This window comes from Lathyrus oleraceus, chromosome 7 (genome assembly GCF_024323335.1).
Source record: "Lathyrus oleraceus cultivar Zhongwan6 chromosome 7, CAAS_Psat_ZW6_1.0, whole genome shotgun sequence".
Taxonomy (NCBI): Eukaryota; Viridiplantae; Streptophyta; class Magnoliopsida; order Fabales; family Fabaceae; genus Lathyrus; species Lathyrus oleraceus.
The window spans coordinates 177,869,011-177,888,628 of NC_066585.1; the positions used below are offsets into that span (position 1 = coordinate 177,869,011).

Sequence of the window (19,618 nt, forward strand, 5' to 3'; positions counted from 1 at the left end):
AATTTCGTCCAAAAACGATTAAGAGATCTACAATAAATGGCTATTTAACCAAAATTTGTGTAAGATTGGATTCGACTCCAAGATCTTGATTGAATCTTATAATCTTTTTAAAGGATTAATTACTCTCTCGTGAGGTATCCTCCAATATTCCATGATTCAAAATAATCTGACTACAGTTTTTAATCGACTCACTTGAGACTTTATATACATATATATGATTATTATACTACGGAAATTTCACAAAATCTTTAAAATATCCGAAATTTAACAGCCATTATCACCCAAAAAAAACATAGGCTTTTCCTTTTTGTAGCATGAAGAACACACGAGAAAACTTTATACTCCTAAAAAGCACTACTGCTTACTACAAACTCTATAACATTGCTAAATGTAACAAACTCTGATAACAAGATTAGATTTTGCAGAATTCCATCCTCTCAAATACCACGTCTATCGAAAACCCAGGCGATCGCTACAAAAACTCGATCCCACAACTGACAGTTGAATCCTCCCTGTCCATTCCTCTCCAGGCTTCAAGTTCACAGGTTTCTCTATAACTGCACCATCTACACAAAGCATATGTTTATACTCCTCATCGCCTAAATCCACCATCGACTTCGACTTCTTCTCCCACGGATTCCACACAGCTGCACACACAAGAAACAAAGGTGTCACCAGTATCAAGGAAATCACCATAGAACAACATACAATACTTAGCTTACCAACATCAGGCAGCCCTTCCTTTCTTATAATGAATGTCCGTTTCCTCTCATGATCTAGAACCGCAATTATGTTTGGAGAGCTCAGATAAAGACGATCCACCTGCTCGCAAGAAAATATCAGTTTTGAAAGGAATGAAGAGATATTACCGCAACCAAATATAAAAGCTTGACTTGCGTCGTGTCGTAATCCTAAACATAAACCACAAGACTTACCTCGGATTCAAATGTTATCGCATCTCCTTGTTCTGTAAATCGTTCTTTCTGGGAAAGATTGTCCAGGTAATCAAGTGTCTCAAGACCTTCAATCCTTATCTCACTGTACAGAACTGTTAATGTGAGTACTCATAGATATTGCAAAAATTGAAATGATTGTCCAGTAGAAGAAAACATTATCCATACCTGATGTCAGAAACCAATAAGTATGTGTGGTATGCGAATGAGAAACTAAATGGCTTGCCATTGATATTCCTGATTCGTGATATCAGGGTTAGGTCTCCGTTTGTCGTAAGACACACTCGAAGGCGGAACTCGAAACTGATACAGTTAGGTAATTGTTAGCTTATTGCAGTTAGAAATTTACTTCCAACCATAGGAAAAGCAATATCAGATACATGAGCTATGGTTTTATGGCATTCAAGTTAATACCTGTGTGGCCAATATCTCACATCTTCTTCCGATGATTTGAGTAGCAGATCGACAAAAGATTTTCCACGAGAATCATTTGGAGGCAACGGAGGAGGATTCTCATCAATTGACCACATTCTGTTTCTAGCAAATCCATGTCGCTCCAGTGATCCACAGTTTCCGAACTATTATACAAATTTAGGTCTAAGATGAGTTATGCATGTTAAAATTTATTGAAATTTGAAACTGAACATTCAAAATACTAATTAATTAAACCTGTGGAAAACATATAGGAATTCCTCCTCGTATTGCTTTCGGTGCCTTCGACGAAACTGTCTACAATCAATTGCAAATAAGAGAAACTAGTTAATATGACTGCTTTCTGACAACATTACGACGCAGTATATATGTAGACAAACTAATTTCGGACAATAGTATGATGAAAAGTTGACATAAAGATTCCAGATCAGCAGCAATGACAGCAAGCAAAAACATATATAAAAAAATATAAATACTTTTTAAATCAAAATTAAAATACACACCTTGCTGCTTGTGAATAGTAGTTCTTCTCCGTGCTCATTACGCCACGAAGTGACCTGCGCTCCATGTAAGCTTACCTAATGGTACAATCATGTTTCCGTCAAATGTTAAAACCGATGCAAATAAATCAATCAACAAGTTCTCACCCGTGCTGAAGCGCCTTGTGGCGTCCTTAGTACAACTTGATCAATTCCATTCCAGTCCTTTGTAAGTTCAGTTGCTGCTCTAAAGTCCCACACAGCAGCAGAATGCCCCATCTATGGAAAAAAAAACTAATAAGCTTTATTGATCTCAGTACACGCCAATGCCCGGGATCGAATCGAAGGGGAATCAATCCAGTTCACACCTATACAGTCAGAAACAAAGAAGTGAATCTGCTTTGTCAAACAGAAGCAAAATCCCAATTGCCAATTAATGAATCTAATCTAATCTATCCTCACTGATACGATTCAGATATAGGGAGCCCTAAATCTATCTACATAAAAAAACAATAACTACTAATGCAAGCGAAAATTCCATTAAAGCCCTGAAAGACAAAAAAACATAAACATTAAGTTTACAACATTTGGCAATTGAATATCAATCAACATGGCACACACCTAAACATGTCCCTTGAAACTTGTCAGATTTACAGCACAAAAAGACAAGTATAAATTGAAGGATCTTAGAAACATTCAACAATTCCAACCCAATGCATAAAACAATGACACATAACATTGTAAAAGTTAAATTTCTACAAGAATATAACCAAAATAATTACAACAGTAACAGTAATTCCTTACAGAAAAATGAAACGTATCCGAAAAAAATCTCAAATACTAACAAAATGAAATCGCCTCAAACTGAAGACATTATTTCTACACAAGTAACTCCAATGCAGTTAAAAAGTGTACTTACGTTAGCAATGTTGAAGCAGAAACTCTGTCAAATGGGTTCAGAAATTCATACATCCAAAGACAAGAATCAAAATAACTGCAATGAGAAACAAACAAGTATAAAATTTGAAATGTACCCATTTCTTAGAAGCATTAATTCAAACACAAAAACTGCAAATGCATGAAGAAAAGTTATAAACTTTCAACCAACCCAAGATTTATAATACAGAATTAAACAAAACTACAGCAAAACATTGTAAATTACAAGTATATTGTGTTGGTGGTGAAGAGATCTAATCTACGACAACTATATTATATATACAAATACACAAAAAAAAACACATGTAGAAACTATCAAATAAAACTCATTATTAAATTTAATGTAGATTGGAATTTAATGTAATAAAATGAATGTACTAAGAATTCGTACCCGAAAACAAGAGATGAATGAATGTAGTTAGAATAATCATTTTTATAACAAAAATTTAAGAACTTAAATAATATTAATATACACCGCTTCAGGTTAAGGTTGAAAGAATGTACCTTTTGGTTGAGAATTGAGAGAGAATAACAGTCACATTTTTTATATTCAGGACGAATCTCAGAGATGATGAAAACGAAAGTGAAATCAAAAATATATAATATAACTTTTTTTATTTTACAAAATTGGAAATAAAATCAAACTTTACTTTTTTTTCCTCTAATGATGAGTTGTGGAAAATGGATATGTTTGTGAAATTCAGAGTATCTTAAAATTTGTTTTCTTTTCTTTTCAATATTAATGAAATATTTGTTTATTTATAAGAAAATGTATATAAATGGTATAGTGTTTAGTGTATTGTTTAAAAAATCAAAAGATTTTCTTAATTAAAAATTGTGTAATTATATTTTAATTAATTATTTTCCTTTTGGTTGTGAAAAACAAGATTCTGTGAAATCTTGAGTTTATCCATAAATTTTCTTTTCTTACTTTATTAATAGAATAACATATTTTTGGTCAAATAATAGAAAACATTTAATATTGTTTTAGGAAAATATCGATAAGTATATTTATAGTATTTGTTAAAAACATCAAAAGAGATAATTTGTATAAAATTGTGTAATTGTTATTTTAGTTAATGTTTTACTTAAATATACTTGTGAAATTTAAGGGATTCGGCGAGCCAATTTAAAAAACAAAATAAAGAATTAAATATGAAAGTGTATTATTTGATCACTTTTCCACTTGCAAAATCAAATAAATTGATATTGAGGCAACACTAGTTTATTAGGAAAGAAGTCAGTTCTAATGAAATGAGGCACCTCACAGCACAAATAATGTCCAACAACTCATGATCGTGATTAGTAAGTTTATCTACGTATTTATTTCTTTCTTTATAAATATGAGTGAAACACTTTAGACAACGCATGTGCTTGCAGTTATCCCAGAGTTCTCAATGCATTAAAGATTCATTCTCATTCAGTGAAGAGCGAATTGGGAGTTTGCTTCTACCATACTTTCGACCAACATTTAACTGTCGTAAGCTCTAATGCTACCATAATAAAGATTAGTTTTGCCTCTAAAATTTTCTAACGACCAAAGTTCGCTGAAAAAATGCCAAAGAATTCGCCCTGATGGTCCCTTGCAATGGCGCCCTCTGCAGCTAAGTTGTCCATAATGGAACCATCAATGTTGATTTTCGTCCAACCTCGATTTTATTTTTGCCGAATAACTGTAATAATTCTTGGAGCCCTTCTATATTGAATCATTGTTGAAACGTTTCTCATTTTTGGCAAGCCAAATATGATGTAACATATGTGACCAAGCTTCCAGGGTTGTGTCTTTAAGTTTGGGATGTCACCCTAGGTTGGTCATCTGCAGAAGATTCTTAGCCGACTCTAGTAAAATTCAAACCCCAAATCTGGAAAGGTTTTTTTTTCTAGATAGACACTGCAAACTGGCACTCGAATACAATATGGGATGACTTTGTGGGATTATTGCATAAGCTACACATTAAAGCCAAGTTACAACCACGTTTCTGCAGTTTCAAATCACATGAAAGCTTTTTGTGAATTAGTCTCTACAAAATGAAGGACACCAAGGTAGGAATGAAGTCTTTCTATATCATATGTGCTCATTTCATGGGAGGTTGAGGATCAGTCGGGTATTTGAGTGCCTCATTCACTTAAAGGATATCATTGCTTGTGTGCCTACGGACTAATAAGTCTTGTAGATGATTGTCCGTCAAAATGTAAATTTGAGTAATGCAGAAAGCAATGTTTGGATGCTCACTTGAGATTAAATTGGGAATAATCAACCCCCATTCTCAACAAGTCACTAACTCTAGTAGACAACCTAGTCTCAATGTGAAGTTCAATGTTCATAATCTCACTAAGCGGCTCACCTAACCAGTTGTTATTCTAGAAGTTAATATTTATTCTATTACATATGACTCATATAGTATCCTCCATCACCGTATTATAATGTTGCTTAATAGCATATCCTAAATTTTACCCTGCGTTTTTTCACCTGCATCAGTATAGCATAATCGTTCCATTTTGTCGTGTATTTCATCAGTTAAAAGCATTTCATCAGGCTTTAGATGAAAAGTCAGGAGTTGTGATGGTTCATCTGGTCTTGATGATATTCATTCAGTCTTTTGTTTGATTAAGAAGTCAAAATATTTGGTTTTTCAATCTCACTGCATTGTTCTAATCCATTGCATCGTATTTTCAGAGGTTCAGAGGGTGACAATCAAGAGTATTATCGTCATCTGAATCTCTGTAGGGTTTTGTTTGTGTTTAATAATCAGAAGCAAAGGGTTCGGGAGAGGTTCATTTGCATTTGATTATCCATTCACGATTATTCAGCCACAAATTCAATTCATTTACAAGACATTTGCATTTTAGACTTCCCACGACGTGCATTTAGTTCTGCATAATGCCAGAAACATCAACCCAATAAATTTTTCAGATCTATAGATAAATCAGTCAAATCGTTTCTCAACTATATATTAAATTAGCGGGTGAAAATTTTCGAAATTGAGCTTTTGGACATCATTTTTATTAATCTGCATTCTGCATAGTTTAACCTGGCGTGGTCGTTTTAATTTTTCGACTACTCTTTTGGTCGCATTCTGATCGACCTGGGCCTTTTAACTGAGCGATTTTTATTTCAAAATTTGATCAAAACCTGTATTTTTCCGATAATTTTATTTCGCGCAGATCATTTTGGCATGTTCAGTTTATTTTTTAGGGCATTTTTTCGCCCAATTTTTATTCATTTTTTTATTCAATTATTTTTATTTTTTTAAACCAAAATAATCAATGGAGTTAATTAATTTTTTCCACATTTTTATTTTGATTTGATTTTTATGTTTTTGATTTTATTTTAATTTTGTTAAACATTTTATATTTTAAAATTAAAAAAATATCAATCAAGTTAATATCTACTTTCCTCCCACACCAAGTTTCCACATGTCATGCTTGTGTTTGAGACTTCCTAAATGTGAGAACCAATCATCTTAGCCATTTCTTTTCTCTCCCACGAAAATTTAATACACATGCCACAAACTTGATACATTTTCTCAGAAAAAACTCATTTGCACTATAACTCACAAAAACTCTAACACTCTCACTCTCAATAGGTGGAAAATGAAAGTAAAAAGAGAGGTTGAGAACACTTTCTTCCATGTTTTCACATCTCAAGTTTCCTCTCCCAACAACACTTTTTTTCACTTTCTCCTCACATCACAAAACCAACACAATCATTCTTCTCACTCAAACACCATCCACCACTTCTTTGTTCATCACCTTCGACACACATCAAAGACAACAACACACAATCGAAAAAAAATACTTCATAAACATCATCATCAAACGAGAAAAAAACTCATCATCAACTCTTCATATCACCTTCCATCCCTCACTATTAGTATCCAAGATGAACAAAAATAAAAAAAGAAGAAAAAACGCATAACAGACCCCACTTATGCTTCACTCATACCAAGTTCATTCCTCAACTTTGTTTTCAAACACTACTCCCTCCATATATTCAATCACATACACCATACTCATTTCACAATTGTTCTCCTCACTGTGAAAACCAAACATATTCCATTCATACTCGTGGGCGCCCTCTGCACTAACATTCATCGTCGTTCCCTTTACTTCCCTCGGAGACACCACCCTTAACTTTGACGTTCTGACGATGTTCACTTTGTCACACCACGCAACGCACCACCACGTACTCCCTTCATTTTCCACTGAACCGCTGCGCCATCATCTCAAAACCGGAACCACAAATAACCACATCTCGTCGTCTCTCTTTCCACCATGCACGACAAACCAAAAACTGAAACGCATCGAACTCCACCAAGCATCATCGAATCAGAGGGTGAGTGAGGAAGATAAATTTTTACATTTGTTTTTTTCTATTTTTTTAAGTGTTGACGTTTATGAAGATTTGAGGAAGGTAGTGAAAAAATCCAGAAAAACTATTTTGTTAACAAAGTTGTAATACGCAGGAAAAGGGAAGGAAAGAAAAATAAATTAGTTTTGACTTACACTCCCTGCCACGTGTTAGGCAGGGAGTGGTTCTTTCAGAAATTTGAAAAAATATCTCAACTTTCCACTGCACCATTCATTTCTTTTTTTTCTTTTTTATTATTTATTTTTCTATGAATTTAATTGATATATACTGACAGTGTAAAAGGATTTTACACCGTGTTAATCATAGACGTTGGATATTAAAATAAGTTTGACTTTTATTTTAAAAACCTATAAAATAATGCAAACGGATGATGGTGATGAATCGACAGTGTAAAACTTTTTACTCTGACAGTGTATAGTAATTTTATTATTACTATTATTATTATTTTATTGATTATTATTATTTTATTAATGATTATTTTTGTATATTACTATCATTATTATTTAGAGATTAATATTATTATTATTGTTATCATTTATTATTATTGTTTATTATTATTATTAATTTTTTATCATATATTATTATTTTGTTTTATTTACTATTATTATTATTATTTCTAATTATTATTGTTATTATTATTATTGATAATTACCATTATAGTTATGATTATTTATTTCTAGTATTTATTATTATTGCCATTATTATTATTATTACTATTATTATTATTATTGATTGATTGATTTTATTTATTATTATTTATTATTATTTATCTTTATTTATTGTTATTATTATTATTGTTATTGTTATTATTATTATTATTATTATTATTATTATTTATTTATTTTATTTATCATTATTTTTTATTATTATTTTTGTTGATTATTATTATTATTATATTTATTTTTAGATTAATTAATTATTTGTTTTTAATTATTAAATAAAAATAATAATTTATTTGTCCGATTGATTTTTCAGAGATGCCTAGCAATTTCGGAGTTAAGAATCCAATTTAACTTAAGAAATTGTTTAAGTATATAAAGTCTTGTTGACCGGCCTGAGATAGGGTAATTCCTACATGAATCACTTTACGATTGATTAACATAACACTAAATTTTTTTAGTTTAATTTTTGTTTCTTTTTGTCGTTTAAAATCGATTTTTCGCAGATGCGTAGTAATTTTGAAGTTAAAAATTCAATTTAACTTCAGAAATTGCTTACACGCATAAAGTCTTGTTGACCGGTCTCGGATAAGGTGATTCCTACATGAATCATTTTACAATTGCTTAACATAGCGCTAAATTTTGTAGTTCAATTTCTAATTTTTATTTCGAACTCTTTGACTTTCTCTTGAGCCTTCTTACAACGAGATTCTTTTATTTTTACAATTGACTTTTGAACTTGTATCATTTAATTATTGTGTTGTATCCTCATTCAATAAACTGTACCCCCATTCATGTGAGTATGTAATAAATTTATCTCTTTCATTTACTTTGATGTATTAGTTGATTGTTAACAATAGATTAAAATCAACCTTTTTCAGAAAAAAGAGCAAAAAATAAACACTTGATTCAACGTCGAGTCATTTTCCCAAATCAAATTCACTTTGAATACAAAGTCGAGCATAGGCCCCCACCATATCCAAATTCGTTTCATAAGTAAACTTCTGACACTTGATCCAATGTCAAGTTGTCCCCCTGTTTTTAAAAGTTTTTCGCAATAAAAATGGAAGAAACTGATTAGGTTTAGACTTTCTCTTTTTTAAATGTTAGGATACTGTTGTAGAGTTCCATGTTCGAACATTCGTCTTCCATACTAAAATACAATAATTATCAGAAGTAGGTCATCTCTCTTATAAAATAAAAGGATTGATTGGGTATCTACCTTCTCTTTCTCAATTATTTGGACACTGCAGTAGAGCTCCATGTCTGAATAATTGTCTTCTGTTAATGAACTTTGACCTAATTCGCCACACATTTTCATAAAGAAACTTTTGGATGAAAAGAGAGTGATTGGGCTTAGGCCTTTTCCTTTTCGGGCATTCGAGTACTGCAGTAGAGCTCTCAGTTTAGATACTTGTCTCCACTTAAAATCAACTTAACTCAACTCATCAAACTTGTTTTCCGTCCTTGCGCGACACCGAAAACATTTTCAGAAAAGAGTATGCTACATCCATTTAGACGCGAAAATAAACAAAGACTTCAGCCTCCAAGAGCGAGTAATAACTAAAGGTTTAATCGCTCAAATACGATCCAAGTATCACTCTCTTAAAAGCAATAAATCCAATAGTTCTCTTTCATTAGAATTACGTAACCTTTAGTTCTCATTAGCATTTGCAGATGTGTAGGAGCAAGATTGTGAAATCTTGTCAGGCACACATTAATATTAAGAAACCATAAGTCTTTCATTTCTTTCTTTCTCTTTTCTCACTCGATAAGCAGAAGATCGCAAACTAATATCATGTTAACACTTTAACACGAAACTAACAAAATGGGTCATATTGAGTACGGTGGATGTAAGGCGTGTTAATACATTCCCCTTACATAACCGACTTGCAAACCTGATTTGGTTGTGACGACCATTTTTTTTTGTTTTTCGTGGATTTTATCAATATTTTCCCTTTCCCCCTTTGAGAATAAATAAGTTCGATGGCGAATCTGTTTTATTTTATATTTCAAGTGTTCGTTACGCTCGGGTATTTTTCGCGCCGCGACTCTGCTGGGATTATTCTCCTAAGCAAGTCCACCCAAGTTTAGTTTAGTTTGTGTTTGAGTGTTTACTTTTATTTGTTTGTTTGCTTCTTATCTGATTTATCTTTATATGCCTTTATTATTTGTATTTCCAATTGTTGTATTATTGGTATATGGTATCATTATAGCTTTTGGGGATTATTGGCATTTGTGTGAGGAAGACATCTATACATGAGCTATGAGAAAAACTGAAGTTAAGATGGTGGTTGTGTAGTATTGACCCGCGAGACATCAGACTCTTTAGGTTAATGCGAGAACCCCACTCAGATGAGATCCCTTGAAAGTATTACTATCTTACGATTAGTCATTTTGACGGTGATATTTTCAACCTCGGTCTATGATTCTGAGGATCTTTTGTAGAACCCCGAACCTATGGCTTTTAGGACTGATGGTTGTGTAGTGTTCACCATAATAAACACCAACATCATTCTCCAAACCAAAAACAAGTGAATTAAATCAGTTGACATATTAAACAACCTCAAACACCTCCAAATAGAGACCAAACAGTGGCCAATTCATAGCAACACATAAAAAATCGAAATAAAAAAGCAATGTCATACAACTGAGTGAATGAAGCTCATTATGGAAGTGTGATTACCAGTCACCAAGGTGACGCCCATCATCGAACACGTCATCTCACATGTCACCCATGTGACGTCTGTCCCAACCAACTAAGTCTGAGGACCATGACAATCAACCTGTCAAGCAGCTCACGCACGTCAGCACCTCCGATGCGATGATGACCAAGGCGTCATTAGGGTGATGCTCATCACCCTGAACTAGAAGGAAGAAACTCCATTAGATTTCAAAACAGAACTTCGATCTCACACCCCCTGACCCTAAATCGCACAACAACATCAAGGGAAATGACATTTAGTATCCAAGCACCAATTATCCATCAACTAACATGCAATTTTACTCATTTAATCATGAACTTTGACATGGTTTATTTATCCATTTTACAATAATATATGAACACACAATCATAGCAATTTCATCAACAAGAACACATAATTATCATGGCAAAATAGTGCACGAAAATCACATAACACATAATCATGCGATTATAGAATTCATGTCATGTTCATCATTCATTCATCAAAAAGTGGAAAAGATGTGAAAAACCTAATGGGATTAAGGACTTCCATCTACCTAATCATGCAATCTACACCAATATTATGAGTAATCCCCCCTTAGCTTAGATTTTCCAGCAAAACTCCTTGAAGTTCTTTCAATGGAGGTTCTCTCTATGCCTTTGCCTCTTTCACCACAAATTATATTTTCATGTACACTACTTTTTACCCAAAAACTCTACTAACTATTATATTAGTAACATAATCTCTCTCAATTATGACTTCCCACCTTACCCTCACTTATATCCTTATATCCTTATTCACCAAAGTACCCCATTGATTTTAATACTATTTTAATAATAATACTAATAATATCCTCTCTTATTCTCTACTACTTTTCCACATTTCTATTTTCTTCAACAAAAAAAAATAATAATCTTCTTCTAATTATTTTAATAATAATTCTCATAATTCTAATATTATTAATTCTATTATTTATTTAAATAATTAGAACTATGCACTACCAACCTAAAGTACCAAATACTAATACTAACCATCCAATACCCCCCAATGCACATAGAAATCAATTTAAATAATTAAATACATATAATTTTAAATAAACAAATAAATTAGAAAAACACGGTGTTACAACTCTCCCCCACAAATAATTTTCACCCTAGAAAATTACCTGAAAAAAACAGAGTCGGATACGAATCCCTCATCCGACTCTCTAATTCCCAAGTCACGCTTCCACCACCTGGTTTTCCCCATATTACATTCACCAAGGTAATCACCTTACCGCAAAACTACTTCACTTCATGATCCTCTGTCTGCATGGGCAATGCCTCAACAGTCAGGTTCTCTCTCACGTGTATATCGTCCACTTGGATCACATGAGATTGATCCAGAATGTAACTTCTCAATTGAGACACGTGAAACACATCATGAAGATTAACAAGCGGTGGCGGCAAGGAAATTTGATTGGTCGCCTTTCCTATACTATTCAAGATCTGGTATGGACCAACAAAATGTGGCGTGAGCTTTCGAGACTTCAAAGTTTGACCAATTTTAGTTACCAGAGTAACTCGCAAAACCACATTATCTCCCTCTTGGAACTCAAGTGTTTTCCTCCTCTTATCATGGTAACTCTTCTAACGACTATGTGAAGCTTTCATCTTCTGTTAGATCATCTTGATCTTCTCAAATGTTTGCTGCACAATCTCAGGTCCAATTACCGCACTCTCACATGATTCATACCAACACAGAGATGTCATACACCTTCTACCATATAATGCCTCAAACGTGGCCATTCCAATATTGAATGGAAACTGTTATTGTAAGTGAACTCAATCAACGAAAGCATTTATACCAAGCATCTCCTTGTTCTAACATATAAGCCCTCAACAAATCCTCCAAAGACTGAATAGTCCGATCCATATGATTGTCTGTCTATGGATGATATGCAGAACTCAACTTCAGCTTAGTACCCAACGTTTCTTGCAGACTCTGCCAAAACCTCGATGTGAAACTTTGATCCATATCTGATACAATGCTCGACAGAATACTATGCAGACTAACAATCTTTTCAATATACAACTCGACTAATTTTTGCAAAGGATAATCATTCTTAATCAGTATGAAATGGACCGATTTAGTCAGTCTATCAACGATAACCGAAATTGAATCATATCCCTTCGTCATCTTTGGCAAAATCTTCACAAAATCCATGGAAATGATATCCCACTTCCACTTCGGGATACTCAAAGGTTTCATCATACCCAACGACTTCTCATATTCAATCTTTGACTTCTGACAAGTCAAAAAAGCATAAGCAAACTCAACTACTTCCTTCTTCATTCTTGGCCACCAAAACAACTTCTTCAAATCCTTATACATCTTAGTGGCACCTGGATGAACACTAAACACTCATATCACTCATATGACTTTCCTCAAGATACTCTTCTTAAGCTCTAGCACGTCTGGCACACAAACCCTGTCTCTGAACCTCATCACACAATTTTCATCGATTTTGAAGTCACCTCATTTACCTTGATTGATTAACACAATTCAGTCAAATAATCCCAAATCAACTTTATGACCTTATCTTATCTCTTCAAGGATACCACTAGTCAGCTTCAACATGTCCAACTTGAAGGAGAAGAGCGATCCAAAACACAATGGAATTAAAAAAAATTCCCCTTTAGTGATCCTTACGAATGGGCATGATCAGTGATACAATCGTTACCTCTTGTGGCGATTGAAACCTCTGATGCAGATCTACGGAGCGATCACGAACATTGAATGGTGACAACGCCTCTACTCAGTCCACACGAACGGATTTCTTCAATCTCAGTGCTAGCTACTACAAATGAAGGCTTTGAGTGAGAGAGAGTGAGAAACGAAATTACAATTGCACAAATGCTTCTGCACAAGAGTTCTATTTATAGAACCACTTATGTGTGTTGCAAGCTAAAAAGCCCACTTAAGTGTATGTGGCTCATATCTTATGATATGCCAAAATCACTTAAGCGTGTGGTGCCTTACCATATTTCGTATTCTACTTAAGTACACCATACCTTACGATGTTCTACAATTCACTTAAGTGCATTGTACCTTACGGTGTTCCTTAGTTACTCTATCTCTCATCAATCTGTCCTTTTGTGTGTGACCTTGTAGGTTTTTGCGACATTAGCAATTATATTAAATCACGTATTTAACATAATAAACAGTGAACGGTATCTAGCAACACATCACTGCTACACAAGACACGAAAATGTCATGTGATCTGACAAATCCTTTTGTGATAATACTTATGTGTATAATTACCTTTTTGCCCTTTTGTCTATATTGAACACAAGGCATAGATCGTGTCATCCTTGTCCAGTTCAATATTGGGTCCGTAGACATTTATCCTATTACGCAGGATAGGCAAATTCTATATAGGTCACTCATGTCCCTCAGCATGCTTCGTGGAGTATCCATCAACTGTCTTTATAGTCATCTAGTTACGGACAATGTTTGATCAACAATAAGGCACTCGACTCTACATCTAGGGTACATAGTGGTTTCAGGTCAAAGGGTGGTATACACCATTATCACCATGAGAATAATTTATGACATTTAGCATAACATTCTATATAGTATTCTCATAGCGGGTCAATCCAGTATAAATATTACTCTTAATATTCATAATGTTTAAGACTTGATAACTCTTTATCCATGATCCATGAGATGTGATCATTAGTCTATATACATAATAGTCTTAATGTTTTAATATTATCTCACTTCACATCAAAGCTCGACTACAGATACTTTAAGAATAATGTTCTTATGTTTAATGAGATCTCATGATTAAGTCACACTTGATACATTAAACGGACTAACTATTCTAGGGACTTTATTAAACAAACATAATAAAGAAAAAATCTTTTATTATTAATAAATAATTCGATAGTATATTCTATGATACTACCTCCGTTTTTTATTATAAATCATTTTTTGATTTTCACGCGTATTAAGAAAAATAATGATTGTTGTATGAAAATGAAAGATTATGAATGTTTTTACAAAATTATCTTTTATTAATGATATGAGAAAAATTAATTTATATAATTGAAAGAAAAGAGAATAATAAATTTTTAAGGGTATAATAGAAAAAATAACATTTATTTATTGATAATATAAAATAATTTATATTGTAGTATAATATTTTTTTAAACAACTTACAATAAGAGTGATTTTTATTGTGTATCCTCATCTAAACTGGTGTGTTAAAAAATGAAACCTTAAAACTATGATGATGCGAGAATGATGTTTTTTACTATTTTCTTTCATTATAAGGGGCTCGTCAAATCATACAAATCAGATATATTCATATTGTGATTAATTTGGTCCATCTCAAGACAATCGAATCATCTAGCAAGAGTGTTATCAGTTTGGATCATTCATGATTTTGATATTTAAAATATGTTTATGATTCACGACTTTCAACTCTGTGTATGTTCATAAAAAAAACAGTTTTAATATAAATTATATTGTTGAGTACTTGAATGTTTTTAATAATTGATGAATGTTACAATTTAGATGTACATATTAGTAATAATCTTAGTTACTTGTTTGCTTAACACAGAAAATTCACGCGACTATATTGTGCTAGAGTCGAACAACTGTGCAAAAAATATTTAATATATTGAGTATTATTACCTCTAAAAATTGCAAATTTTATGTTGCTAAAGTAAGTTTATTTTTAAAAAAATTAATAGATTATCGAATTTTTAAATAATTGGTTCATTTATTTAAATAATATTTTAATCTATAGGGGATATCTTGGTTTAATAGTATTTGAATCCATAAAAAATGTCGATAAAAATCTTTAGAGTATTGTTTAAAAAATAAAAAGAAATACTTTTTACATAAAAATTGTGTAATGATTATTTTTTATTTATACTTTTAAAATATAACATTTGTTTGTATAAATTTTTATTTGACTTTGATTCTTAATAATGAGTTGTCAAAAGTGTCGGTAAATCATGAGGTTATCTTTAAAGTTGTGTTTTTATATATATATTAATGGAAAACACTTAATATATTTTCTTAAAAGAAAATATCAATAAAAATATCTTTAAAGTATTGTTTAAAATATTAAAAGAGATTTCTTTTATATAAAAAAATTATAATATTATTATTTAATTATCTTTTACTTATATTTTAAGATACATTTTTATATATTTTCATAGTATTGGATAGCAAGATATTTATTTTAATACAGTACAACTCACAAAGTAAAAAGCTATCTAAGGGGAAATTTACGAGGAGTTATAATATTTCGGAATAGACGGTATGCCAATTTTTTTATTAGAAATTTAATCCATCCTAAGATCGTTGGAAGATTAATCTCTCGCAAATCTCTATAGATGAACATGAGACATCAGACTCACATAGAAGATGTCAGTTCAGTTTTATGTGATATGATATTTTTTGTCAGAGATTAAATCCTTAGCAACCTTGCAAGATAATAAAAACTAAAAATTGACCAAATATCACTTTAATAAAAATAATAATTAAGTATTTATTTTAACTGTAATAATAATAAATAAATTTAAAGTTTAAAATTTATAAATATTTTATTAAATATATATGTGTATTTTTAATATATATATATATATATATATATATATATATATGTATTAAATATTTTTAAATTATATAATTTTTTAAAATATATACTATTTTTTATTAAAAATCGAAATTTATTTTAAAAAAACTATATTTTCAAATCTAAAATATATATACCGAAATTAAAAAAATAAAAATAATTATGTAAACAAAATATAAATGTTATTTTTCTGAAATTTTCCTATATAGAAATAAATATTTTTTTTCGAATATACAACTTATTAAAAAAATATAATACACTATACTAAACGATATACCATTTCTCAAAAATACATATTATATTTAAAAAAATTCAAATATACTTTATAAAATAAAATCTATATTTTTTCAACACTACGTGTTTAATCAACCTATTCTCAACAATACATTCACAATACAACATTAGGAAAACAAATTGAAAACTATTAAATGTGTTCCTTAATTGGAGATTAATCTAAATAAACTGAAAAAGAATAGTTAATTGATGAGGAGTTGAAAGTTTTGTGGAGAAATGAAAATGGAGTATGAGTTGAAGGGTTGTATTTTAGGGAGAGAGGGGATGGGAAAAAGTTGGGTGAATTGAAAATGAGGAAGGGAGAGAAACTATATTGCTTTTAAATAATATGTATTAGTTTTTTTTTTTTGAGGTAGCCCCCGACAAACTGCAACGATAATAAAGTTTAATCGATGCGTATACCAACTCTTTGAAAGTCATGGAAAAATGCTAAGACATTGCGTGGGGGCATCCCTAGCAAACTCAACGGTCAAGGTTTGTTAAGGGTAGCCCCTAGCAAACTCAACGGTGAATCCTGATACAAATATCTTTTTTTTTGAAAAGGTGAAAAACCATTATTTCACATTGTGTTGAGGTATCCCATAGAAAACTCAACCGTGCAAATATTTTGAATTAACTTTGGTTTTCCAACTAAAATATTGTGAAGGGTGATCCCTCGTGCACTTGTTTTTAGTTTTAATTTTTTATTTATTTGCTTTATTGCGATGGATTCCCCCTGGTGATAATATTCTTTTTTGTTTCTGTTTTGCGATGGATTAACCCCAACAAAACATCTTTTTTAGTGAGGTGGTTAACCCTACACAAATAACACTTGGCAACCGATTTTTTTTCTTATAGTGATATACAATACTCCTTCCGTTCTTTTATAAGTGTCAATTTCTTGAAAAAAATAGTTTCTTTTTTAATTGTCACTTGTAAAGTTTAAAATAGTATTAATTGTACTCTTGTCAAAATTACAGAGAGAAAAAGGTAAAATGAATATAATAAATAACTAAGGGTATTATAGGTAAAAAAGAATTATTGTTCGAAAAGTAACAATAATGATTAGTTTTCTTGATATCTGTAAAAAGTAAAAAAAAAATGACACTTAAAAAAGAAGTGAGGAAGTATTATAGAGATCGATCACAATAATATAGGTGTTGAGATCATTTTTGGCGAGACATTATTATCACACTTGTGTGAATTAAGTTAATTGAAAAAGTGTGTGTGAGGTGGTTAGTGTGTAACCACTTTACTTTTGTATAGCGTTGTGTATAAATAGTTATAGTTGTAATAAAATTTACATTTTTACTAAGAATTGAATAACAGAACTAGAGCCCAATACTCTACTTCCATTTCTCTTTTATGCATCATGATTTATGAGTGTTGATGAGATATTTGATATGGTATCAGTAGATCTTTGAATCAATTATTGGATCTTTTCTTCATTTCAAGGTTTGATATGTTTTCTTCCGCATTCATTTTTGGTTTGTTTGCATTTTTTTCTTCATTTCAAGAAACCATGAAGGCTTAATTTCATAATCCTTTCTTCCTTCGTCACTCAGATCATCACAGTCTAGTTCTTGTTTCACATCCCTTGACGGAGGACAATTATCCATCATGGCGGTGTTTGATGCTAATTGCTCTTGGAGCCAAGAACAAAATCAACTTTGTTAATAGAACAATTCTGCAACCTCCTAATGATGATCCACAATAACGATTTGGATTCACAACGATAATGTAGTTGGATTGTGGCTCTTGAATTCAGTTTCCAAAGAACTCACCACCAACATCATTTGCTCTTCCACTATGGAGGCCATTTTGCATGATCTCCAAAAGCGTTCTCTTCAAAATAATGCTCATTGTCTATTCCAGCTTCGCCAGAATTTCAGCACATGTACTCAATGGTCACTCTTTGTTAGTGCTTACTATTTAATGATAAAGGTATTTTGGGAGGAATTAGCCTAATTTCATATGATCCATGACTGTGTATATGGTGGTGTTAAACCCTTGATTGATCACATCACATCACAATGTTTTTCCTTTCCAATCAACTTGGATAATTGATTATGGTGCTACAATCTAAAACAGTGCATTCTTTTCATTTATTTAGTTCCTATAGATATTTTTCCAACTAATTTGCTACTTTACTAAATGGTGTTATGGAGTCAAATAATATTGGATTGTGTGGCCCTTACTACCTGGAGAAAAGGTTGTAGGGGTGTATCTGGATATACAAGGTTAAATATAGAGCTGATGGTACCCTAGATCGATACAAGGCTAGGTTTATTGAACAAGGTTTCACTCAACAATCTGGGATAAATTTTGTGGATACTTTTTCTCTTGTAGCAAAATTGACAACAATAAGAATTTTGTTGTCCATAAAAGCTCACAAAAGGTGGAGTTTTATGCAACTTGACATTAATAACACTTTTCTAAATGGGTATTTGAGTGTAGAGGTATATATTCAATTCCCCATCAATCAAGGGGAGAACTTGGTTTGTCGTCTCAATAATTCACTTTATGGTTTAAGGTAGGCTTATAGACAATGGTATCAAAACTTTAGCAGCACTCTTTTTTTCATGGTTTTCAACAATGTTCGACAGACCATTCTCTTTTCTTCAGTGGTACTGGCTCTTCCCTTGTTATTATCCTAGTTTATGTTGATGATATTGTGTTGGTTTGAGTCAAGTTCAATGTCTCTTAGAATAACCTTTCAAGTTGAAGGTTTTGGGTGTTCTCCACTACTTTTCTTGGTTTAGAAATTTCCAAATCTAATCAAGGAATATACTTATGTCAGCGTAAGTACGCAATGGCAATGTCGTTACTCGAGGATACTAGTGATCTTTCTTCTAAGCTTTGTACATGTGCCTATTGATCATGGTGTTTCCTTGAATGATTCTGATGGTGACTTAGTTGAAGATGCTTCCAGTTATCAACGGTTGATTGGTACGTTGATGTACCTAAAAATTTCTCATCTTGATATATCCTACGGAGTTAACAAGTTGAGTCAATTTATGCAAAAGTCTTGCTTCCCTCACTTGAATGCATCCACTATATGCTGGAGTATCTAAAAGGAACACCAGGAAAAAGACTTTTTTCCCTGCAAATTCTTCACTGAAGATCATTGCGTTTGTGGATGCCAATTGTGAAAGTTGCAAAGTTACTCGCAAGCCTACTACTTGTTTTTGTGTTTAT

At 31.9% G+C, this 19,618-nt stretch overlaps 1 protein-coding gene across 1 annotated transcript; it reads right to left on the reverse strand.

Moving 5' to 3' along the window:
• Positions 1-254: 254 nt before the first annotated feature.
• Positions 255-3,449, reverse strand: LOC127105764 (putative glucose-6-phosphate 1-epimerase). Its single transcript, XM_051042968.1, has 10 exons — positions 3,305-3,449; positions 2,784-2,858; positions 2,033-2,232; positions 1,889-1,963; positions 1,623-1,682; positions 1,368-1,531; positions 1,122-1,256; positions 936-1,038; positions 723-822; positions 255-647 (listed from the first exon to the last, which is right to left on the reverse strand). The coding sequence occupies exons 3-10, from the start codon at positions 2,141-2,143 to the stop codon at positions 451-453; spliced, it is 945 nt and encodes a 314-aa protein (XP_050898925.1). The 5' UTR covers positions 2,144-2,232; positions 2,784-2,858; positions 3,305-3,449; the 3' UTR covers positions 255-450.
• Between the last annotated feature and the right edge of the window lie 16,169 nt (positions 3,450-19,618).

Excerpts from the sequence above, each read along its gene's own strand:
- LOC127105764 (XM_051042968.1), bottom strand. The coding sequence starts at position 2,143 with ATGGGGCATTCTGCTGCTGTGTGGGACTTTAGAGCAGCAACTGAACTT. Across the intron at positions 1,257-1,367 it reads GTGAGATATTGGCCACACAG|TTTCGAGTTCCGCCTTCGAG; the intron begins GTATTAACTTGA and ends TAACTGTATCAG. Across the intron at positions 823-935 it reads CGATAACATTTGAATCCGAG|GTGGATCGTCTTTATCTGAG; the intron begins GTAAGTCTTGTG and ends TCTTGCGAGCAG.